This window comes from Cyprinus carpio, chromosome B15, assembly GCF_018340385.1.
Source record: "Cyprinus carpio isolate SPL01 chromosome B15, ASM1834038v1, whole genome shotgun sequence".
NCBI lineage: Eukaryota > Metazoa > Chordata > Actinopteri > Cypriniformes > Cyprinidae > Cyprinus > Cyprinus carpio.
This window is the reverse complement of record NC_056611.1, coordinates 21,111,066-21,137,994: the sequence shown is the minus strand read 5'-3', so window position 1 is coordinate 21,137,994 and position 26,929 is coordinate 21,111,066. Positions and strand designations below refer to the sequence as shown.

General features: G+C 34.7%; 1 protein-coding gene and 2 pseudogenes across 3 annotated transcripts in view; 1 reads left to right on the top strand and 2 right to left on the bottom strand.

The window, feature by feature from the left end:
- Positions 1-10,428, bottom strand: part of LOC109074273 (beta-1,3-glucosyltransferase-like) — a 63,202-nt gene extending 52,774 nt beyond the window's left edge. For 2 of the 3 annotated variants that reach the window (XM_042739754.1, XM_042739757.1), the window contains exon 1: positions 10,175-10,427. In XM_042739754.1, the coding sequence (XP_042595688.1) occupies positions 10,175-10,238 (64 nt within the window). In that variant the 5' untranslated portion in view covers positions 10,239-10,427. Of the gene's footprint in view, positions 1-10,174 lie in introns of all 3 variants that reach the window. The other variant, XM_042739755.1, reaches the window with a different exon arrangement.
- A 235-nt stretch (positions 10,429-10,663) lies between these two features.
- On the top strand, positions 10,664-17,158 carry LOC109078580 (annotated as a pseudogene).
- Positions 17,159-20,795: 3,637 nt separating this feature from the next.
- The window catches only part of LOC109103612, a 26,883-nt pseudogene continuing 20,749 nt past the window's right edge, over positions 20,796-26,929 (bottom strand).

The following is a 26,929-nucleotide window of genomic DNA, read 5'->3' as shown; positions in this document are numbered from 1 at the left end:
ATACAGTATATTTTGAAAATATTTACATGTATTTACATGCATATATTTATATTCATATAATTTATATTATATATAAATATATTTAATGTATAAACATAAAATTTGCATGTGTGTGTATTTATATATACATAATAAATATACCCAGTACACACACACAAATTATGTAAACAAAAACTTTTATTTAGGATGCGATTAATCGGAATTAATCATTTGACAGCACTAATTAAAATAGAACACAGTTATTTTAATTTGAAACAATATTTAACAATTTCAAAGTTCTTACTGTATTTTTGATTAAATGAATGCAGTCTGGTGAGCATTAAAGTCTTCTTTCAAAATATTAACCAACCCCAAATCTTTAAAAGGTTTCATATTTATTTCAATATTAACACATCCAAATATAAATACCTATTACATATATATTTCTAAATATACATGCATTTGTGGGTACTTATATATACACATATAAACACAGCACACACATATATATATATTAAGTAAACACAAACTTTTATTTTGGATGTGATTAACAGCTTTTACAGCCAAAAAAAAATAAAATTTAAAATGATCTCCCAGAACCCTTTAAGCAGTCACTTTCTCTCCTTCTTAGACAAAATGTAAGCCATTAATAATAAATAACCCATGGTTGGATGGATTTGCTCTGCCCTGAACATCATTGCTGCTCTTTTTCTACTGTGGCTGAATCATAAAGGGCCATGGCATTTTCAGCATATCAGTGGGCAGGATGAGTCGAGGCCAGAGACAATATATAGGTCTGCTGTTGCTGTCAGATAATTCCCCCAACAATTCTACCCAAGCATCGGGTTGTTTACAGCTGACGAATGCACACCGCTATTAACTATCATCAGGATAGCTTCTCTAAATGTGCTCTGCTCTCACAGTGGCAAGATCTAGATCACAATTTCACCTCAAATCTAATATTCTGTGTTTGTGCTCCGACAGGATCGCGAAGATAAAGCAATACAGGAGACTCATAATACTACATCTCCCCTAGCGTGCCATTAAAACCATTGTAAAACGCCAGAAATATGTTTTATATAAAAAGCTGAGCGCATTCACCAGCATTTGGTTTCATTCAGCCAACATCTAAAAGAGAAAAAGAAACATTAAGCATAGATCCATTTTGAGTTCTAAATAAATAATTCCACATAAATAAGAGAAACTATAGAGTGAGAAAATAGGTTTCAATGAAGAAAAAATGCTTCTTTCAGGAGCAAGACAGGCTACATTCTCACATGGACTCAAAGAGTCTGTCAGGGTGGATTAAATATGCAACATTTGGCTTGAAAACCTCGGCTTCCTTCAGGAATGCATCCAAGTTCACTCCTCGTTCTCTGACATCTGTCGCAAACTTTCAATCTTTTCATGTCGGTCCCCTGAGGATGTTAGGGTGAGATAGACACACACGAGGGCCATTTACCAGCCTGTCTGAGTGCTACTTACACATGGCCGCCGAGACTGCATCACTATATAGCGACCTCCTTGCTTTTGACAACCGCTGGCTATATTCTTGATAAAATACTGTGAGAAAATCATCTGCGCACAATATTTTCAGATGTCTCCCAGACAAATGCAAAAAAAAACAGATGGTCTTTCAGATAAAGTAGAACAACAAAGAAAAATGAGGGAAATTAGAAGCTTTGAAAGCTGTAGTTGGGTAATCAAAGGGTTTTCAAAGTTTGTTAGGACAAATGGATGCACAGTTCATGGGGAAAAAATACAGATACTTCCCTGCTACACAGTATGTAAAAAGTAGAACGTCAAATCAGCAGGATGCCTAAATGCTCAGTATTCATCATATAAAGCAAACAATAACCAAACTACTTGCTGCATCCATTGAGATTCTGAAGATAATGCTAAAAAATCAAATTGAAGTTGATACGTACTGTAAAAAAACTACAGTAAAAACCTATTCATTGGTTAACGGTAAGTTCCCCTACTATATACGGTGAAAAACTATACTGGACATTACATGTAAATTTTACGATAGTAACCTACAGTTTTTGGAAGTGAAAAGAACATATAATTTACAGTGAATAACCACAAATTGACATTCCCAGAATTGCCTGCGTTACATTTGATATTTGATGTTTTTTCGTTGAAATAACTGTTTCTTCTTAGGTTTTCTTGTCACTTTAGATTAGGGTTGTAAATGTTACATCTAATGTTGGTAAATGAATGTTTATTGCATTATTTCAGTTTCATGTGTGTTACCATGATGGTGTTTAGCATTTGTGTAAATGATACTGTGCACCTTCTGGGCAATTCAACCGTTACGGATGTGACATTTGCAGTCAAAACATGAAATATAAATTCTCAGAAATTATATTTATTACTAATATATTGAACCATCTCTTTATATGTTTCTAAGCCCCCTAAAATAGAGTCCAGACATCAGAAAAGGATCAGTCTATAAACCTGTTTTCTATTTTAAATGAGGGAAAAACACATCCGTTACAGACGTGACAAAAAAAGACACAAGACGAGTTTCTGGGAGACAACATATTTTGCAGACTTTCTGTGATTTACAATGCACAAACCAGATGCAATATCTGCCGAACGGAGAAGGGTTGGCTATTTACAAAGCATAAAATATATATTTTTTTTTTTGTTACAGACGTGACATCTCTCCGTTACAGACATGACCGTTCTGAAAGCGGAATTTATCTGACTATGAAAACGCACATAAAAATGCTTTAAAAACTTTAACAGAGACGTCTAGTGGGTATTTAATAGGGCTAAACGGCAAAATTATGGCAACCACGGCTGCTAGTTTTTTTTTACCACAAATTGTACAGTTTTTTTTTACAGTGATAGAAATGGATTACTGATAAATTAACAAAAAATAAATAATTATAAATTAATAATAAATCAAATTCAATTTCTTTTTTATTATTTTTATTTCTTTATATTCTTTATTACTTTTTTATTATTTATTTATAAATGGATAAATACATAGTTGTAGTAATAGCAGTAGTAATAAATAATAATAATATTAAAAATCATTAACGATAAATGACAGATTTTAAAATTCTAAACTTAAATTAAGAATTTATTAAGAAGTGTTATAAATGTAATGTTTTGAATTAATTATAAATGTACAGTATGAAAAACTGATTTTCATATTTTGGGATTTGCTAAAGACTACATTTAACAATATTATTAAATTTGATAAGTGATTTTAAATTTTTAGAGAGGTAATCTAAATGTAAAAATAAAAAGCAACTGTACAATGCACCATTCAATACTGACTGTTAGAATGCATTTTAATTCACTAATTTTATAACCGGATGATAATGATGGTACCATCAATCCCTAGTATGCTACTGATCAAAGAACAGACAATGCCAACATTTCAGACGCAATATGTTCAGGAATGTATTCACACTACTTGCATACCTACGTAACATACGTCCTCAACAGTCAAGAAGAAAGTTCACCCTCACACTCAAAATGTACTTTGAAAGTATAGGAATGTGCATTACTAAGCTGTGGAAGGCAGACAGGGAGATGTTTGAACTTCATCAAGAAATGCATTCATATGCCTCGCTTCCTCAACCACACCTCCAGACATTTCCAATTTCCCAATCAGTCACAGTTTGCCTGAATCAGAACTGTAACTGGCACTTATTTAACTATTGTCCTCAGTATTGGCTTTTCTCTGTGGAGGAAATGGGATTCCAAAGTCTCAGAGCCACAATGAGAGCAGTCACTTTGGTTTGCTTCCGGAAGCCAAATTTATTGTTCATGCATGCGTGCCATTTTCTGCCTGAAGGTCTTTTCGTTGCCAGGTCTTCACAACATTTCCGGCGCAACATGCTCGTTGCCTCAGTAGCGAGCTGTGCAAATTACGTGATGATATTAATAATATTATTTTAATTAATTACACATTCAGAATGTACAAGAAGTAATTTGCTGTACTCCATACACTCCGCAACTTGATAATGAACCTACAACTGTTAATCAAAAGAGGGAATGCATAAAGAGAGTCAGTAATACACAAGTGTAAAGCAAACAAAGCGAGTTATTAGTCATTACTCCTTCCATAAATCACAAAGATGTACTGATATTTATCAAATGGGCACTCAGAGGAGCCCTCAATGCTGTCCTTAGAGAATTATTTTAATGACATGCATTAGTTAGGAGAGACTTGCAAACCGCTGCCACTTGAATGGTGTTCCTGACATTAAATGATAACATTGAATGCTATAGACTGTTTGCTGCTTCTGCATTCAGTCGGCGTGTATTAATTCCCTCTTGCTGAGTACTAGACCCTGCTGCGATGATGATTAGGACCACAAACAGCAGGGGCACTACATAAAATCCAATCTAAAACATAAGTCAATCACAGATCCCTTTTAAATTATGGCTGATATTAAGCCTGAACTTCTCTCTTGACATTTCATACAAAGTGGATGAGTGGATGCTTTTAAAACACACAAAATTTCATGGCTCTATGAAGCTAATATGACCTGAAGGAAGCATGACATATCTCTTGAATAAAAGAACCTCTGCTCATCTTTCACATCACTTCACAATCTCACTTTGGAAGCGGGTGGCTAACATGGAGAAAAGGTTTTTCTGATGACCTGTCAGTATAAGAAAATAGGAAAACTTTAGAGAAGTAGCTGTCAAGAAGGACTTAGTTCAGATCGACAGGCCTGATATAATCACATCAAGTGCTTGTTATTAAACGTTTATGACGGGGCTTCTGTCGTCTAAATAGACAAATATTGATCGCTCAAAAGATCGAAACAGAATGAAAGTGCAGTTCTATGACAACAGGTTGTGAGCCGACTAGAATTTCATTATTAAAAGAGGTATCACGCAGTGTGACGATGTCTCTGCTTAGGCTGTGCACCCTTCAGAATTGAACTGAACTGAATGCTGTTTCAAGTCTAAATTTTGTAATTGCATGTTATGGATTTTATTGTGATTGTTTCATCCACACGTTTCACTTTTTAATCAAAATGAACACTAGACTTCTCTCTAGTGACACATGTTAGACTCCAATCATTTCATCCATATCTATCCAACCAACAACTGATGGAGAGAATTAAAGGCAGTGTGACACACCAATCCACTCCAACAAAGAACTAGCTGCAACGAAGATGACGGTGTTGTCATCTCACATATTGTGCATCTGGGCTAAAATTTTTTAATCTTGAACACAACAGATATATACACAGATGCATCATTAGCGGCTGTTTCTACAGGCCACTGTACACAAGCCATCCGCTATATTGGAATGGTCAAAGTCAATCTATGAGCACTTCACAGCAACTTGTGGCATCTTGGAAAACTAGAATTCACATCAATTGAGTCATCGCTGAGTGACGACACGCTGAGGTGTCTGGAGAGGCTGAATGTATACATATCTATGGACTACACTAAGACTACAGCCAATGACCAACTAGAATGTACATTTGCATCTGCATCACAGGAAATAACTGTCCATATAAGCAGATGGCAATAGTCTGTATTTGTCATGAGAAACCGAAACTGCAGATATACAAATAGTAAACAAAGCATTGCTTGCTTACCATTTTGAATATCAATCATATTGATCAATGTCTTCATTTTAGACAGCCATGTTGTTATGAAAATATGCATGCTCAGGTAAGATGATGTAAAATGATTTCATCACTTTTCGTTTTGTGCTCTGGTTTGTTAAGCTGAATACCTAATAAGAGTGATCGTTTTTAATCGGTACGCACTGCAAAACTGAGCTCCATTCTGCTAAATACTCTAATTTAGATCATAAGAAGAAAAGATCTTTGACAACTTCCGGTACATTGTGACTTTAAATTCCATTTAAACTCCTAAATTTAACTTAAATATACAAAGGTGGAAGACAGCATGCAGAATTGTAATTCGAATTTAAGAAAGTAAAATTAAATGGAATGAAATTCAAAGAACCTTGTGTGACGTAAGTGTCATTTTAAATAATATATTCTGTTTAAGTATATTAATAATCAATGTTTAAATATGCTGTTATCTATATTTTTATTATATTAATTATATTGTACATTTAATAAATTAACTTTTATTTTATGGACCATGAAGGAATAATATCTTGCATAATTAGCCTGAATTAAAGACATAACTTAATATTTTATCATATGACTTTGAAAAGTCATGAAATATTAACTTGTTACATATACAGTATTCTTAAAGCTATTAAAATGACCATTGGTTCTCTCTCAAACCCCAAACAAAACATGAGGGCTAAATTCAGATTTTTGCTCAACTGTGTCTCCAATTAGAGAAATAAATAAATATAAAATCATAAAACTCTATCTTAAGTATTAAAGTAGATATGCTGTCCTATTACAGCAGGTTAGTAAGCTGGGAGAAAAACGAGCATGCATTGGCATTTCTTTGCTCATCATAAATGCCTAGTTTGTCTCCATCTCCCATGGCTTTCAATCCCAAGCCAAATCCTAAGACTGCCTCTCACTGATAAGCAGAACAGAGCGCAAGTATTCACAATTTCACACCGCCAAGGTGATTTCATGCCATCCATGGATTCCTGCACTCCCTGCATAACTTTAGATATGTATTTGACAGTCACTTTTCCAGAAAGTGAGTACTGGTGTGTTTATCTTTTTAACTGTCAGGTGTAAACAGCACTTTTATCTTTTAAAACTGCTAGCTTAAACTGTCTCCTGACTCAAGCGACGGAATAACTTCTATGGGAACAGAACAACATCTGTGGGGAAAAGACTTAACAAAACACCTGCTGGTTATTTTACTTTTCGCAGTATATCTCATCAAAACATCTTTGATGCACATTTTAAATGGCTTTGTTTTTAGCTCTGCCTCACAGCAAAACCGCAGTGGCCTTTGACTGATCATTCCTTCTGCCTGCAGGTACACACAAAAGATAGGTTATCTCTCTTAAAGTTTTGTTCTGCACATCATAAATAATACAACAGGACAGCATTGATACCATGACGTATACATCTTCATAAGACCTTAAAACAAGAAATTCCTTACAGAGAAAAACTATGAAAATAGTACAGGTATAGCATATTTTAAGTCAGATCAGGGCTCAAGAGAATTTTTTTTCTACTGTCCCAGTTGGGACTGGTTGGGCAATAAGCACTTGCCATGTTTTCATTTGGCAGAAAAAACTACTCGATGCATTTTTTTATTATTATTTTTTTATTGTATATTTTTCATCTTTTCATATAAATCTTACCAATTTATTTTTTGTTAATGTTAGATTTTCATCACAAAATGTTTTCACTAGTTTTAATCTACACTGAATTTTATTTATTTAAATTTTTTATTATTATTATTTTTAATTCTTATGTTTTTTTTTCTTTCCAGTACAATAGCAGGATGACTTTTCATAAAATGTTACATTTTTTCACAAAGAATTATTAGGTATTAATTTGCAATAATCAATTATTTACATTTTTATTCTATATTCATAAAATACTTTTTCTTGTATTTTTTTCTTTCCATAGGAATCTTAGCAAGATAAATTTTCATTAAATGTTTTATTTTTATCACAAAAAAATAAATTTTAATTTGCAAAAAATAATATTATTTTAATTATTTTATTTCATATTTATAAATGTTATAACACAATTGCAATGTGACACTCATTTTATACAACAGTAGTTCAATAAACAAGAAGTTAAAATTAAGTGCCTTACATTTAAGACACAATATTGACTGGTTTTGCTCAATTTTGCTGACAAAAATAGTTCCAATCAAAGACATAGCAGAATTGTTGTGTGTCTCCGAGTAACACAGCGGTGTTTCGTTACTGAATGAATCCACGTTTTTGAATGAATCGAGTCAATATATTCAGTGGCCCACTGAATATAAAGACAGTAACTTGCCTCGTTTCTGAATTTATCAGCCCTTTGAACAAATCGGTTGAATAAATGACTGAATGACTCACTCATTTAAAGAGTTATTTGCCGCCACCTACTGGTGGTTTGATTTCATATTTAAAATCATTGCATTTTTCCCCAAAATTTCATATTTGTGTGTTTAAAAATATTTAAACCATTAATCTTTAATAAACATTAAAACACACACACACACACACACACACACACACACATATATATATATATATATATATACATATATATACATATACATATAAATATATGCATTTGAATTTTTGTGGCATAAATGCATTTATGGCACCTGACCTCAGCTTCATCAAACAGTCTGTGTAAATACATTTAATGCCACATCAGAAGCAGCTTCTGTTTGTTGATACTGATTTCATTTCAGCGGTAACAACTCTACAGTTTCTTATTATTCTAACTGAATTAATTTAAATAAAGTAAGAATTTTATGTGAAAGATGACACATTTAATAAGGTTAGGGGAAAAATTTGCATCTATAAATATAGTGGGAAATGACATCTGTTTTTATATACAGCAACTCAGTTTCAGTTAACTGTTATTTCTACCTCTTTCTAGTCACAGAGCACTTTATTTTGAGAGATGTTTGAGTGAGAGAACATCTGTAACTTAGTCCAGGTTGGGGGAGTCGTAGTGTTTAATAATTTCTTTTATTATGTAAACATGTATTTATTATTCTAATTTTTTATCTTTTTTTTTTCTTAGGAATAAGCTATGATTAGCTTCATGTCATTGTGACTATATTCATAAACACACTTTTGCTGGAAAGCAATGGCATGTTAAGCAAAAATAAAAAATACCTAAAGTGTTTGTAATTTTCAACTGATTCTTAATGATGCTTAATAAAAAAAAATAAATAAAAAAAAAAAACTATCATAATTCTTGCAACTTTAACCAAACTTCATGTCAGTCAGCTAGACAAATTCACAAAAGCAACGTGCAATGCATCACACATTAACAAATAGCGAAGACTGACAAATGTAAGATGTAAAGATAATCCAAAACTGGCCCAATAGAGCAGGTGACGGTTTTGACCTGAAACTCCCTCATGCGCTCCAGACCAGCGGGCCCTTACTGTTGAACTCTGCAGGTGCTAGTACTACTAAAACTAGGTCAGTACCTTAAGATATCAGCAACCACAAGTCTCTTTCTTGAACAGCAAGATGTATCTTCTGTGCACACAAAATATTTTGTGAACAGTTCTGTCTGCGATGCTTCAGCATACATAGCCTAATGATTAATGAAGAGACTCTCTTTTCCCTGCAATTCTAAACAAATCGAGGCACTTTGATAAGTGGCGAAACTGAGACAAAATAAGGGGCACTGATAATATTTCTTATCAGACACAGAGCACAATTTGCCTGTGGTTCAGGTGTTAGTTAGACACATTAGGTTAGTGGGATCCTCAGGCTTTTTACTGTAGAAATGGATGAGGTGCTCAGTCCAACAACTTGAATTGCATTTATGTGACTGGCATGTAGGCACACAGACAATCTTACATCAACTGCAAAAAAACAATTCATGCAGTCGGGTGGTTGTTTGATTTATGACCTTAATATCCACAAATGTCTATATTAAACTATCTTTATAGGCATTGATCAATACATTAAAGCAGTTCTATCTGCACTGGTGCTCTGTATAAAATGTAACGCTACTTATTTGCCTGGCAAGGGTGGAGAAAGGGGAAGGTTTCAGTTACATTTTCTTCCAACAGCACTTCAGATTTCCTCACTTCTACTCCAAACTGTTGTGCTTCAGACTCTTGCACATCAGTCTGTTCAATTAATTATTTACAGTGAAGACCAGATACTCCGGCTGTGGCAGTTTATTCACAGTAAATCACATATGATGCTCAAAAATGTTGTCAAGCTAGGCAGCTCAGTAGGGTTCCGAGACACAATCAATCAAACCTTCAATGCACAAAATGCTGTCTAGACAGGCAGCTCACTAGGTTTTGAATCAACTAATCATACCTATGATGTCCAAAATGTTACCTAGGTAGGCAGCTCAACCATTCATTCAATATACTAGGCAACTAAGTTTGAAAAAGCATGCATTCTCCACATATTTAGGTATTTAATTCATACAACCGTCAAATTAAGTTGTAAACATAAATTTAAAAGTGCAGGAAAGCTGTTACAAGAAAGTGTCATTTGTGGACTGATGCCATTCTCAAAAAAACAAACGGCAACAGAAATTAACCTAAGACTCGAGAGCTACAAAACTTCCTTTTGGTAGATGAGTAGAAACATACTTACTAAGCGACAAAAGCAAGAAACATCTGGCAACACTGTATCCGTTTTCAGAGTTTATGGAAAGCATAGTAGGAAGATGCACGGGTATCGCACGCTGCCAGCTCGCTGTAAATGTGCTGTAGCAGGGTGTTTGCACTGATCCTGTATCCAACAGTTACTACTGTGCGTGCTGATCATTACCCAGCTTTGTTTTGCGAAGACATTTCCTGTTGAAAGCGCGTCTCAGCTGCGCCCTCTAGTGACCGCACCCGAACTACTACAAAAGGGGCAGTGCTTGGCTTTAAATAACAAGCGCGATTAAAATGTTTGTTAAAGGGATAGTTCACAAACATATGATAATTTAGTCCGACCGAACTGCGTAACAGCTTCATTCACTTTCAATAGAATATGGTAAAAGTTGACATGACGCGTAAACAATCACTTTATACTTTGTCTAAAGTTATGAAGCCTAACTTAAAATCTTTAAAATGTTAACCTGCATCCCACTTTCGATCAAAAACCCAATAGCTTACATAAAACGCAATGAGCTTTCAATTTTACTGAAATATAGGCCCACTGGATGATATAGCGATCTTTCTATTAAGTTTTAAAACAACTACCACGACTACCCCATAACATTTATAAAGTCTTTTCCTCGCGTGAAATATGCGAACAGACATGAAATATTCAACTAGTCTATTTAAAAACAATGTTATAATGTAGCTAGATTAAAAAGTAAACATTTGTCCCTCCAAACCACAATAGCATCCTTCTTGCAAAAGTAACGATTCAATCGTTATTTGTGCGAACTGGCGATGAAATATCAAACTAATCGATTTAACAACAAATGTGTAGAATTATTTTTTTTTAAGTAAGCATTTGTCCGACCGAACCACTTCTCGACGCAATTAAAATAACTAGAAATCATTATTTGCAATATCTAGAACTTTAAAAAGTAAACATCTGTCTCGTCGACCTAATAATAAACCCCTCGACGCCATTAAAATAACGACAGGAGATGTATTTGTGTTATTTATCCCATAACCTCGTGCGGTTACCACAGCAACTCATCCGACGCTCAGAGCTCTGCAGGCTGCGCCGAAAGCTCTGGAACTGACTGAGAGCGCAATCGCACCGCGCGTGCTGGACCGAGCAGGGCCGCCTCTGCTGCGCTGGGAAGTTTCTGGGTAGTTTGCTGAAAAACGATATAAATGGGTCGCGAGGACTAAAATTGTGTGCGCGCGCTCTCGATTACCGACAGTGACCGGACTGACAAGTACTAGCGGGTTTGTTTATTTGTTTATCTGACCTGAACACATCGCTCGCCGTTCGGACCGGAGTCCAGGATGGCTGTCGCGGGCTTTGATATGGTGTTTCAGAATTGCTGTGTTCAAAAGCGAAGGAATCAAAACCGTGTCCAATGAATTTACAGACAGATGCACGCCGTAAGTGGATGCTGTGCTTGCTAATTGTATAAAGAGATAAAGCTTTCATTTCATGTATCTTCAGTGTATCAGATGAATATTGACGCTCCATATGTGAATATCCACCTAAACTGAAAGTCAAGTACAAGTCTAGTTGATAAGTTGCTTGTTTCCTCATTTCATACACTTCTCAATGCCATTGACATTCCAGAACATCTGAAACATGATGTACATGTGAGCTTAAAACTGTTATTTGAATCCTTCAAAAGTTTAAAACCCCTGAACTTTTTTTGTTTGTTTTGGTAATGCTGCAAAAATGAATGATGATTTATGTGTGAGCTTAAAACTGTTATTTGAATCCTTCATGAATGAAGCAACAGTGTGCTTTATTACCATTCATATTTTTTACTTGTTCTAGATGATATCCAATACTGGCGCACAGTCTTTCATTTTAAGAAACTGCATGATAGATTGTTTCAGGATCATTCTGTGCAAGCAGAGGAGGCTAGTTTAACATATGACCTCGTCTCACTAAATGATGGGAAGGTTGGAATCCAGGTAAACACTGTGTTCATTAGTCCCATAAAGGATCATTTAAGAAGCAGATGGGTTTGTTTAAACTGTTATTTGAATCCTTCAAAAGTTTAAAACCCCTGAACTTTTTTTGTTTTTTTTTGTATTGGTGCCGTCAGATTGAGAGTCCAAACAGCTAATAAAATCATCACAATAATCCACTAGTAATTGACACCAGTCCAGTTCTTCAGTTAATGTCTTGTAAAAGTAGTGTTTGTAATAAATCCATCATTAAGATGTTTTTTAAACATCAAACTATTGCATCAAGGTAAAATATGAGTCCTTTATCCATAATTATGCTTTCTCCAGGGAAATGTTGACTCCTCTGAATCAGGACATAAATATGCACAGATCAAGAAAACAATTTGAAATGGTGGATTTTGTTGTGAGAGGACAAGAGATGAACTTTTTCATTGGAGGAATCATTATTAAATGAATTATGGGCTTGTATTTTGACCAGAAATGAAGGTTTAAAGTTAAAACACCTTAATGGTGGATTTGTTTCTTCCAAACAAAGATTTTTACTTCACAAGACATATATTGATGGACTGAAGTCGTGTGGATTAATGTGATGTTTTTAGCTGTTTGGACTCTCGTTCTGACGGCAGCCATTTCCTGTAGAGGATCTATTGGAGGGGAATGATGTCAATTTCTCCATATCTGTTCTGATGAAGAGACAAACTTGTCTACATATTGGATGGCCCGACAGTGAATATGCTTTCAGATTTTTGGGGGTGAACTGTCATGTTATATTTTGATTAAAGAATAAGATTGTGACTTGCATTGTCTTGATTAGGTCATGTACCTTGACCAGGAGCACCATTTCCGCATCGAGCAGGTCATGGCTATGTTGTTAACCAAACTGAAAGACATTGCAGAAGCTAATCTGCAGAAGAAAGTGGTGGAGTGCGTCATCTCTGTACGTCTTTGCACTGAAGCTGTGAATATTGCAAGAAATAATTTATTTTCATGATATTTAATGGATACCAGGGGCATGTACCAGAAATAGAGGCTTTCAGTTAATTAGAAATTCTCCTAAAATTATTTATAGTGCTAATAATGTATTACAGCCATTTTTATTCTTGTCATCATGATATTTTAGAGAAAAGGCCTTGCTTTATTTTCATACAGCAGTAACGTTTTTTAATTTGGACATAAACCACAAATGTGCAAGCCACCATCCGATGGTTTGTTTGTTTGTGTCATTTCTTTGGCCATACAAATGAAATTGTCTTGTATAGATCCCCTCAGTCTTCACTGATTCAGAAAGGAGGTCTGTGCTGGATGCTGCCAAGATTGCCTGCTTGAACTGCCTGAAGCTAATGAATGACAGCACTGCAGGTATCTTTTGAATTAATGAAACTCACAACAACAGTGCCTTTGCCACTTTCGAAGCAATGTTGACAGTGTCATTTATCATTCCAGTGGCGTTAAACTATGGCATATACAAGGAAGATCTTCCAGGCTGTGATGAGAATCCAAATATTGTGGCAGTTGTGGACGTGGGCCACTCAGCTCTCCAGGGGTCTGTTTGTGCTTTCAACAAAGGCACATTTAAGGTGAGTCTCAATCAAAGTCAGACACTCATGTAGATCCCCAACTTTGCATTTTCACGCACGTCAGTGAATGCTCTGTATTTTGCAGGTGCTGTCAACTGCCTTTGATCCTTATTTGGGAGGGAAAGACTTTGATCAGAGGCTGGTGGAATACTTCTGTGCTGAATTTAAGTCTAGGTACAAGATGGATGTGAAGTCCAAGGTTTGAACTATGTTGTGAATTTGCGACTGACACAAGAATGTGAGAAACTCAAAAAACTGATGAGCAGCAACTCCACAGACATACTCCTCAACATTGAGTGCTTTATGGACGATAAAGACATATCTGGGAAAAAGAACAGGTATGTGACTGTAATGTTATTTAGAGCTATAAATTGTTAATGCACAATATATCTGTACCTTATCAGTTATTGGCAGATACAAGAGGAGTATTGTAAAAAAAATATATATATTATTGTTTAGTATTTAAAAGAATTTTACACAACACTGTTTGCAACTAAAAATGGAAAAACTTTTTAAGCATTTTGGCCATTCATTTATACAACAACACCATTTTGGGGGCCTGAAAATGCAAATCTTTGAAAACACGTAGTCTTTCTTTACAAAATGACATCGACAACTACTGTCTTGGCATACATAATAATGCTTTTTTTAGTTTTTTTTGCAGATGTGTGTGAACGGGAATCGTTTTGACAAAAAAAAAAAAAATTATGTTTTTAATTACAGTCTTTGTGTAAATGTATACTAATTGTGCATGTACATTTCCCGTAATTTTACATTTTAATTTCCTTTGCTTATTTAACTTTTATTGTATAAACACTTAACAATTTAACACTCTTAAATGTAATATTTGGCAAACTTTAAAATGAACATATTTTTCATATTGCACATGTACTGCACACGTGAAGCATTTTAAACAATTGATTTTTCATTTTTGATGTTTTATTTAGTTATATTCATAATTTATTTAAAAAAAATATAGAATTTTAATATCAACTTTTTTTCGGTTAAACAATACTATGCACATACTGTATAAATCAGCTTATCAGAATTAATTTTTACATGTAAACTAGCAAATTTCACAAATAATTTTTTTTCATACTTTGTGATGTTTTGATGCTTAAATTAATTTGTAGAATTTTAAACTAATTTTTATTTTATTTAAATAAAATAACTTAGAATTTTAATATCTGCTATTTATCGGTTACCAGACATGAAAATATGTATCGTCTTATTGGTATAATTCTTCATTTCAGTGCATCCCTACTTTGATAGTACATTCCTTAAGCTGCTATTATTTTATAAATAATCGAATATTGATAAACTGCATAATATTCATATTATATTGGGAGCTGCCTTTTCCACTTAGTGTAAGTAATGCACATCCACACAAGCTTGTATTCTAATGGTTTGTGGTTATAATAATGAAATTTAAAAGTTTCCTGCTTATGTTTTTTAACATGCCTAAATACTTAAATATGTCTACACGTCATATATTTTTAAATAAAAAAAAATCACTAAGATTATTCTCACCAAGGCTTTATTTGATCAAAAACAGAAAAAAACAGCAATATTGTAAAATATTACAATTTAATACACCTATTTGCTATTTTGAAAACAGTTTGTATTTTTTATTCTTTTTGTTTTTTCAGGATTTACTGAACAGAAATTCAAAACGACATTTATTTGAAAAAAAATATTTTGTCAATTCTCAATGAATTTTCTGTTACTTGATCAATTTAAAGTTCTTGCTGAAGAAAAATAATTGTAAAAAAATCTTACTGGCCCCAAACTTTTGAATGGTAGTGTGTTTTGAGGCATGTTGCACACTATATTTTGCAGAATGTGAAAACTGTGAATCTGTACAAAAATAAAACATTGATTGCATGAAAAATAATGTTTTTCCATAGTGTGCCATGCTCTCTCCTGCATTCAGAGTGTGATGCTTTACCATCACAGATGCTATCCCATTCCCTGATTTTCTGTCCTGGACCAGTAAAGCAAATGAATGCATATCGGAAGCTCAGCTCGCTACTGTACTTTATATCAGAACCAAGCACAGGGAAACGTGCTACTGTTTTCATTTGATTTGGTTTAACACTATACACTATCTACGTGCAAAGGCTGTACTCTGGATCTCCCATACTAATGCACCTCTTACTTGTCCATTCCTTCCAGCTGTTATGAGATATTTGGCAGGAATCATTCCTTTCCATCAGCCAAAATGATCACATTTTACAGGAGCAAGCCTTTTGTTGTGGAATCCTTTTATTCGGATGTGACGCCACTGCCCTTTCCTGACTTTCCTGGTTCTGAGGGTCAGCTCAAATTAATCTGAAACCACAGAAATAAATGAGAGTTGCAGGCATTATGGTTTTGACGATGTTGACATAGAGGGTGATACAGCTTAGCTTTATAGACATTAATACCACGAACATTTTTTAGTAGAAAGACTGCTATATAAGGACTATAACTATAACACAACAGTTTCAAACATTTTAGGAAATACTTTTGTTATAGTTCTTTTCTTTCTCAGATGTTATTCAGTATACTATTCCTTTTTTGCTGTACAAGTAAATTATGAAAAACAGTCAATAGAGCTTAGTTTTACACATATTCATATCTCAAACATATATGTATAAATAGATGTATTTTTTAAAAAAGGACTGCTATATAAGGACTATAACTCACACACTACAGCTTCAAACACATTCAAGGCATGAGTTTGCAAAATCTGATGTTAACCAGGAAAGTTTCTTCAGCTAATGCAGCCACGTAGATCAATTTACCTAAAAATCGAAAACCACTATTCTAAAAACCCATTCGAAATTCCAGAGGGAACCCAGCTGAATTAGCTTTCCAAGGCGCACTACAAATTGACATCATTACTGAACAGCTATATTCACGCTTTTAGTGATGAAATGGGTGTGGGGATAAAAAAAATAAATAAATAAATAAAATTATTAGTTTATAATACTATAGCTTGGCTAACATATGTATTTCTCATAGTTATGCTTTATGTGATCACTAACGTTGATTATTGGGGTTTTTATGAGGGTGACAGGGCGCAGTTGGCTCATTTTTGTGATGCAGTAACATAATTGTGTAGAAACGTAACTATCTGCTCCCTGGAACTGTCATTTCTAGGACAAGATACAGGAGGCAAATATTCAGCTCTCGGTAGACAAAGAAAACCTGCCAAAAGCACAGTGTCCCCCCATGGACAAAGAGCAGAATCAAACAGATGAACTGAGTATAAGTGCGCTACAGTACATGTCTTACTGTTTTCTCAATACATTTTGCTGTATATGTGCATATCAAATAGGCATGTTGATGTGTATCTAATTTATGTAAAAACATTGTTAGTTTTTAATTTAAATATATTTATTCCTGAGATGGCAACGCTGAATTTTCAGCTTATTTTTCAAGTCATTACTCCAGTCTTAAGTGTCATGTGATTCTTCAGAAATAATTTTAATATGCTAATTTGATGCTTTTTTAAAACAATTTCAACATTTCAGGATTCTTTGATAAACAGAAAGTTTGAAGAACAGTGTTTATTTAAAATAAACACTTTTGATTAATGTAATAAGAGTAAACATTTCTTATTTAAAATACTTGAAATTTTGGAACGTTAGTACAGATCATGTGAACATTAAAAATACTAAAATCTAAACAGAAAAGCTCAAATTTAAATTAAAAATCTAAAACTAAAAACCTAAAATACTAAGCCATTTTGCAATTCCTATCAATTTAACTTTTCTGTCAAACTTCATTAAGCTGCATTAAATTAGAAAAAATCTAAACAAAAGCACTTTTACTAGTAGACTCAGACTTTTAGTATAAATATCTGTTGTTTAAGTGATGAAAACGAAAGAATCATAGCTGTCTTTTAGCATGAGATTGTTTCAGTAAATCTGAAATGATGATTCAAAAGCTGTGATAGATATTTAGCTAGCCTTAGAAGTGTGATTTTGGTATCTTGACAGTACATGAAGCCATAAACATGAATAAAGACATTCTGGTAGATTTTTGAATATCAAAGCTATTCAAAAAGCCATCAGTCATTCTCACCATCTGGCACTCACTTAAATTCCTCTTCTTCTTTCCTGACAGAGCAAAATGATATAGCAAGACTGCCAGGAGAAAGAGCATAACAATACTAAAAATGCAGTTGAGGAGAATGTCTATTACTGCAAACACAAGCTGGATGGTCCCTATCAGATGTTTATAAATGCTCAAGTAATGTATCTTCTGTGCAGCTTTTCCCAGCTCGATGACACGGCATTACCTGTAGAGTGACATGTGATGTATTTAGCTCACAGGGACTGTTATCAACTGACTGTGATTTATTCATAGCGTTCGTTAATGTTTTCATGTTTCAGAAGCCCGTTTCTGATTGCGGAATCTCTGAAGGCCATTTTCAGTTCATGTATAAATGAAACAAACTCTCATTCATTTCAATTAGTTAGTAGTTCATTTGAGCTCTGCAGCTGAAAGGAAAACAAATCTAAATGACGCATAAAACAAACGCTTTTTTCTTCTCTCCAGGACCATCAGGCGTTCTCTTGAGGTTTTAAATGGCACAGAGAACTGGCTGTACAAAGAGGGAGCAGACGTACATTAACAAGCTGGAAGAAATACATGTGAGTCATTTGTCCTCAAACACATTCGATCCTAGCCACGACAAATTGATTTTGTGTTCTCTCAGAGATAACCGTACTCGTACACCGCGATAGGTTTAACATTTTGCTCCGTTTGATGTGCAGCCGCAGTTTTGTTTTTTAATTGACTCGTGCTGTCTTGACAGCTTGTGGCGTTGGGATGCCATGCTTTTCGCTTAAAGGCTAGGAGAGTCATTTGTGTAGCTTTCAAAACCCCTCTGTTGCACTTTAGGAAGAGCGCTAATTGGTTGTTGTGTACTGCACACCAAACAAATGTATTCATGCATACAAACAGTGATGTATTAAAGCCTTTGTTTTATTCAACAGAAACTGGGTAAGCCTGTGCAAAACAGATACCAGGAGTCCATATAGAGACCTAAAATGTTCAAGGAGCTGTCAGCCAAAATACAAAGCTACATGACTATTATGGAGGAGTATAAGAATGGAGTAAGAATAAGTTTTCTCTCTCATTTTCTTCATCATATATCACATCTTATTTGGAACAATCATGCTCTGCAAGACACTTTACAGCACAGGGAGGCATTATTTTATAAATTATAATGGATCTCATGCAGTTACACAGTCCGATTTCAGCCATCAGTCTCTCACAACTGACTATAAATAGTGTCTGCTTTCACATTTATTCATTAAGCAGAAGCTTTTATCCAAAGCGCCTTATAAATGAAGAATGCAACAACACAGCAATTCATCCTAAGGAGACTGTAATATCAGAAGCACTACAATACTTTCTTTTAAGTTCCTAAACTGACTAGAAATGTATTTTTATCAATGGTTGTGTATTGTATTTAAAGAAATACTATAGCAAATGTAAAGAATTTATTGTCAGTAACTAGGTATGCACACAATGGTTATCATTTAATTGTACATGCTCATTTACTTTATTTTTACATTTATATTTTTTACCTTGCTGTGATCTGATGTTCACCAGGGTTATATATATATATATATATATTTATATATATATATATATATATATATATATATATATGTTTTAACTTGATTTTCTAAAATAACTCAAACTAAAATGAATATAAACTATATAGACATTTTACAGAATTTTTAAAAATGTAGGTAAATGTGTGGAATATGTGTTTAATGTTGATTTATTAATTAAATCTTTAAAAAGATAATCATCTGTTAAATGTAATTTTTAGCAAATCTCAAAATGAACATCCTTTTTTTTTAAACTTCTTATTTTAGTTTTTGTATTTTATTAATTCATTTAGACAAAATAATATAGAATTGTAACACATCCCTCTGAAAACCATGATATACTTTAGTAATGTGCTTAAGTATACTGTATGTATAGGTGTGTTTAAATATATATTCCAAAGTTTGTCTCTCAATGTGACAGTTACTGACACTGTCAACGCCATGGACATGGACAAGTTCAGAGTGTGTGTTGAAGATACACAAGTGTGGAAGATAAATGCACACCTGATCAGTAACCTGCCATACACAGTACTCAGATCAAGGAGAAATTACAGGCAAAGAAAGACTAAAAGCTTCACAAAAGCATTTCCCCGGGGGAGACACATCTAAGAATAACCTTATGTGTAATCAGCATTGATTTCTATGTCCGAGCAGCCACAGGGGGGTGGTGTTAGCTGTCTTTCTATGTCATCACTCAACTTTGAAATGCTTTTAAAAATCTTTTTTTTACTGCGAGGCATTTCTCTCTTTAGAAATACAGTTCTAAATATATTTAAGCATCTGTAAAATTAATTATCGATTGATTGCCATTTAGTTTACAGATTTTAATTTATATTAAAATTAAAATGTTTTAACATCACAATGTTTTAACATAAAAAAACAGGATTTTTAAAGTAATTCATTTAGTAAGTGTTATTAAACCCCATTTATAATGAATTCAATTATATTTGCATTTGTTTGCAATTGCATTACATATATTTTTTTTACAATTCTCCAGGCACTCAACAACATTTGTGAGGAGATTGAGTTGACTCTCCCATGGATGAAAACATTCAACCAGAGCTGCCACACAACAGAAAAAGCCTAGAAAATGTGACTATGGAACACACTGATTTTGTTCAAAATGAAGCAAATTACAGCCATGCCAATATTTAACGGCTTATTATATTGGTAACGCAGTATGGCTGGATTGCATATAACGTGGTTGCTGGTGCATTATTCAGTCTTATAAACCAATAAATAAAGCTTTTTGTTTATTATATTTGATGTTAATATGCACATATAAAACTTGTTTCTTATGTTCAGAGTAATACGATTTTTGTGCACTTTTAGTTCACCTTCATGTAGCATCTTGAAATCCTTAAAGCTCCACTGTTTTTCTCCACAGTTTCAGTCTGGTCTCAAAGCTGTCCAAATAAATTCTGAATATGAATGCAGTTCCAAAACCAAAACAAGGAAAATTAAAAAATATATAGAATAAAATGCTTGCTTTAATGGCTGGTTAAGATGAAGAAATTAATAGATGTAGATTAAATAGCTGACAACAAAAATGCGGAGAGAACAGCAAAATAACAGCTACTGTATTGACAGTTTTACTGAAAGAAAGTTCATACTGAAACTGTGCCTCTAAACAAAATGAAAGCTTGCAATATCAGAAATGGATGTACAAGAGCTGCTGCTTTACGCTTGACTGTTCCGCTTTATTTTCGCTGTGCATTCAATAGGATATGTCATGTTAAATTCACAATTTATTTATAGCACATACTGACAGCGATATCTGTGCAGGTGGAAACGCACACCCGCTGTCTTTGTGAAATTTGTTGATGCAGAGAATTGATGTTTGTTCCTTTGTGTCGTGCCTAAAACTTTTGCTGCAAGTTTGAAATCACAATAAAATAAACTCCTCTAAACTTTCTTTTCCACGTTTTTCACAAGAGTCTCTTAAAGGGATAGTTATTCATCCTCATGTTGTTCCAAACCTCTATGACTTTCTTCTGTTGAACACAAAAAAAAACATGCAAAATGTTGTTTTGGACCCTAATGATGTCTATTGTATAGACAAAAATGCCATATTTAAGCGTGTATTGGCATGAGGGTGAGTAAATGATGACAGAATTGCAAACTAACTAACTTTAATCATCAGAAAAAAAAATTAAACAAACTCTGAAAATGAAAATAAACATTGAAAGTGCATGTCTTTAAACCATGAGGTCATAGCTAATGGAAAAAACAACTATCCACCCCTTTGATATCACTATAATGTAATTTATTAACCCTCGTTCTAGTCCTCATCTTTCATTGACTTTGAAGTGACTACACTTCTGTATTGTTGGATATGAATGAATCGATATTTCTGAGGGAAAGATCTGGTCTTTTACATGTTGCTGGGGTAACTATAAGGTCCGAGTTCTTCAAAGTGTTGTAGTCCTTGAGACTCATTCTGTTGCCATGTTTTAGTATTACATGGCGTTGCCTGTGATCCAAAAGATTGGAGTAGTTTACATTCAGCTGTGTTTTTATTTTTTTTTGGCTTTCATGAAATGATATACTAACCTCCTGCCAGGCTCAGACAGAGACCAGTTGTTTGTTCCATCTTCAAAATCTTTATCGTTGAGGATTGATGGAGGGTCAGTCTCCTCGATGAGGACATCCAACTGCAATTAAGAGCACATTAGGAGTGTTTTAGAAGCCAGATTTTCATCTCGGTAACACCACCTGAGCCATTAGTGGGGAAAACAACTACACAAAGCTTCATCCAAATACCTTACCTCACAGTTTACGTTTTCAGTTTTCTCCGAGACATCTGACAGACTGATTTCTATATCCAGTACGGGATGAGACGGCATACTTAAGGGATCTATGAGAATCTCGTAGGGAACAGCAGGGTGCTTCCAGGAAGATGGTGTGTTGATGCTCCAACTTTCTTCTTATCCAAATGTACCTGTGGAATTCAGTGTATTTTAGATGGTCATTCGATTCTTGAATGAATCACTTTGATGACTTGGTTGTTTTTAGTGAATAAGCACGTACCGCTTATGTCTTGTGAAGCTACATCAAAATTTAAAAACCTTTGTGGGTGAAGAATGTCCATTGTTTATTGTCAAAAGTTTAACGATGGTCCAGCTTAAATCTCACTCGAAATTCACAGTTGTGTGAATTTTACACCTTGGGACTGAATGATGTCAAATAATTTTTCCACAGAAGAACAATACTTGAAATAGAACCAGTTCAATAGCATAATTAATTTGGGAGTCGGACCACACTACTAAAGGATATGCTGCTTGTTTTTGATTCACAAAAAAGAACCAACTCAAAAGAATCATTCTAGAATCCACTGTGGTTATGCTATATGTTTCATACTGTATTTTAAGCAGCGGTATTGCAGCACCAATGAATAAGTTAGGTTAACACTGTATTTCCTATAGTACGCACTGGTTAAAGAATGCACATGCCACAACCATTTAATTCAGAAACAAACATCATTCAGTTGATGAGGACATACCCTATTAAAGGGATACTCCACCCCAAAATGAAAATTTTATCATTAATCACTTGCCCCCATGTGGTTCCAAACCCGTAAAAGCTCAGTTTGTCTTCGGAACACAATTTAAAATATTATGGATGAAAACCGGGAGGCCTGTGACTGTCCCATGGACTGCCAAGTAAATAACAGTGTCAAGGTCCATAAAAGGTATGAAAGTCATCGTCAGAATATGAAGCGACGGGAACACTTTTTGTAAGCAAAGAAAACTCTTCTGTATCATCCACGCCACAAGGATGTGCTGTTTTCTTTCAAATCACAGCTAAATACATGTAGAAACAGTGCATCCTTGTGGCTTGGATGATACAGAAGAGCATACGCAGCATACGGTCATATGGAGAGACACAGAGGAGACTGTTGACAAAGGAATTGTTGAATAAAATCATTATTTTTGTTTTCTTCACTTACAAAAAGTGTTCCCGTCGTTTCATATAACCCAGATTGCACGTCTGATGGCAGATGGAGTATTCTGATGACGACTTTCATACCTTTTAATGGACCTTGACACTGTTATTTACTTGGCAGTTTACGGGACAGTCACAGGCCTCCCGATTTTCATCCAAAATATCTTAAATTGTGTTCCGAAGACGAACTGAGCTTTTAAAAACTGGTCCTTGTCAAATATCTTCAAGCTTGAGGTGAATAAATTATGTAAATTATGTTAATGAGGTATATTTTTGTTTAAATAGCAAATATTAAGCAAAAAATTAAAAGAAAATAATAGTATAGCTGTTATGATCTTGTGGTGTTTTGTTTGTTTTTTCACTTATTAAACCAACCTAGTGATGCTGCTGATATACGCACGCCAGAAGTTCACCTCTAGAAATGAATAAAACCAAATTAAGGCTCAATATAAACATTAAAAATCATACTTTGAATCATGCAGATAAAATGAGTGCGGCCTTACTTTTCGGAGGGTTTTGTTCGGGTCCCAGGGCGTATTGCTTGACATTGTAAATGTAGATGAAGCCGACATGATCGGCTGTAAAAAGCATGCTGTCATCCCGGGTTAAAGCCAGTTTTGCAATCTGCTGCTGAAGTTAAGACTTGAAAAGAAGACAGCTTTAATTAGAACCTTTGCTTCATTCTGTTGGCACTGAATTTTTAATCAAACTTGAGGAAAGATAAAATACTTGATACTTACAGCCTGAAAAGATGTGATGAACTTCCCGCCATTCAGAACACTTCAGAAATTAACATTACCTTTGACAGAGATTAAATATGTTTAGTGAAATCAGATTCAGAAGCTCTGCATATATTAACTGATTTTCTTCTTTCTGTGATTTTATTCATCACAAAGACCAGTTTACCTTGAGACCCTGAGGATACAAGCCAAGCAGAAGGGGACAATTCAGGAACAAATGCCCGTGTCTTTAGGAAGATGAGGCTCAGCACACTTGTGTTTCAACCTTTTGTATGCAGTTAAATAATAAACAACACATAAGTTGCATTTTTTCCCATTCAAAACTATACGAGTGACCCGTCTTGGATATTCTAGTCTTTGGTATTTTTCTTCTAATTCAGACAAGACTATTTTTATTTTATTTTTAACTGGAGAAAGCAATATTATGGCTCGGCTCATATTTTAGCTAGAAGCAATGGTTTGAGGTTAAAAATATCTTGATAAATTTGTTTATTGCAAACACACAGCTTTTCAATTTACAAGACATTAATTGACATTAATTGTGTGTCTTACTTGTGAATTATTGTGATGTTTTTATCAGCTGTTTGGACCCTCATTTTGACGGCACCCATTCACTGCAGTGGACCCATTGTGCAAGAGATGCAATGCTAAATTTCTCCAAATCTGTTCCAATGAAGAAACAAACTCTACATTTTGGATGGCCTGAGGGTGAGTACATTTTAATTTTTGGGTGAACTGTTTCTTTAAATGGATATTTCACTTCAAAATCTAAGTCCATTATGTCTATATGACTTGTGCACAGTATTCCAAGTTTTCATCCAATAGATTTGATTGAGAATCTACGGAGCCCTGCACATGGCAAGCAGGAAAAAATGTGTGCACAATTTATTTATTTTTCTTGCATGTCATGTGCGGGGCTCCTTACAAATCAGCAGAATTGTAATGATTTTTTATTATTTAATTTAAAAATTCACAGAAATATTGGCATACTATGTGTACCGCTGCTCTTTTAAAACTGAGGGGTCTGGAAGCGACACTGTATGCGTCCAGACACCACATTCCATACAATGATTTCCCCATCGTAGCTGCCAGTGGCCAGGAGATGCGGTGTGCAGTGAGCAATGCACAGGATATCTTCTTTGTGCCCATTTCTCTGTCAAACATTCAACACACATTCACAACACATTCAACACAGGGGAAGTCGGACTCGTAACCCAAAGGTTGCAGGTTCGAGTCTTGTACCGGCAGAGATTGTAGGTGGGGGGAGTGAATGTACAGCGCTCATGGTGTTCATGGTGTGTGTGTGTGTTCACTGCTGTGTGTGTGTACTTAGGATGGGATAAATGCAGAGCACTAATTCCGAGTATGGGTTACCATACTTGGCCACGTCACATCACTTTTGTCACTTTCACATTACCCAATGTCCCCCTGCATATTTGAAGAGGATTCAAACTACATGTATGTAGACATGAGTGAACTGTATGTTGAAGAAGACGCTAATACCACATCATCCTGCCAGGAGAGTTTTGGTCTCTGATTGAACTGAGTTTCCTCTTTGTCAAAAGCATAAAAAAAAAATAAACAGCATTGTTTAGTTTTAAAAGTAATCAGTTCTGTTCACAGTCTCTTGAATTTAATCAAATAACTCGCATTAAATTTTGTGCATATTGTAGCTAAATCTGGTCAAGAATGGTCCTTTCAGATATATAGCGGCCATCTGACCAACATGATAATAATAAATAATAATAATAATAATAACCCAAGGTCACCTTACAGCAAACAAACTAGTAAAAACAGTAACAAATAAACGTCCTGCCAGCATTACAAAATTGAACAGCACAACTGTATACATCAAATACAATAAAGGCTTACAAGAGCAATAATAAGAGCAACTAGACAAAAAAGTTCGTAAAGACAAACTTTAGGTTGGCTTGAGAAAGCCTAGCCTGAAAGTTTTAAGCAGTTGTTGGGCTGACCAGAGAGTTTGAAAAATTTTGAAATGTTTAAAAAGTTTTAAGTTTGATGGCAAGTTACTAGCATGTCACTAGCATGTTTTCTAGCATTATAAGCATGTTACTAGCATTTTCCTAGCATGATAACCAAGTGAGTAGCATGTCACTAGCATGATTAGTCAAGTTACTAGCAAGTGACTAGCATGTTCCTAGCATGATTAGCATGTTCCTAGCATGATTAGCAGGTGATTAGCATTTTGCTAGCATGATTCTAGCATGTTTAACAAGTGACTAGCATGTCGCTAGCATGTTTTCTAGCATGGTTTTAACAAGTGACTAGGATGTCGGTAGCATGTTTCTAGCATGGATTAGCATGTGACTAGCATGTTTCCTAGCATGATTAGCAGGTGATTAGCATTTCGCTAGCATGATTTCCAAGTGACTAGCATGTCGCTAGCATGATTAGCAAGTGACTAGCATGTTCCTAGCATGATTAGTTAGTGACTAGCATGTTCCTAGCATGATTAGCAGGTGATTAGCATTTCGCTAGCATGATTTTCCAAGTGACTAGCATGTCGCTAGCATGTTTTTTAAGTTACTAGCATTTCGCTAGCATGTTTCTAGCATGATTATCAAGTGACTAGCATGTCGCTAGCATGCTTTTCTAGCATGATTATCAAGTGACTAGCATAGTTCCTAGCATGATTAGCAGTGACTAGCAGGTTCCTAGCATGATTAGCAGGTGATAAGCATTTCGCTAGCATGATTTCCAAGTGACTAGCATGTCGCAAGCAGATTTTAAGTTTACAGGCATGTCGCTAGCATGTTCCTAGCATGATCAGCAAGTGACTAGCATGTCGCTAGCATGTTTCTAGCATGATAAGCAAGTGACTAGCATGTTTCTAGCATGATTAGCATGTGACTAGCATGTTTCTAACATTATTAGCATGTTGCTAGGATGGATAGATAGA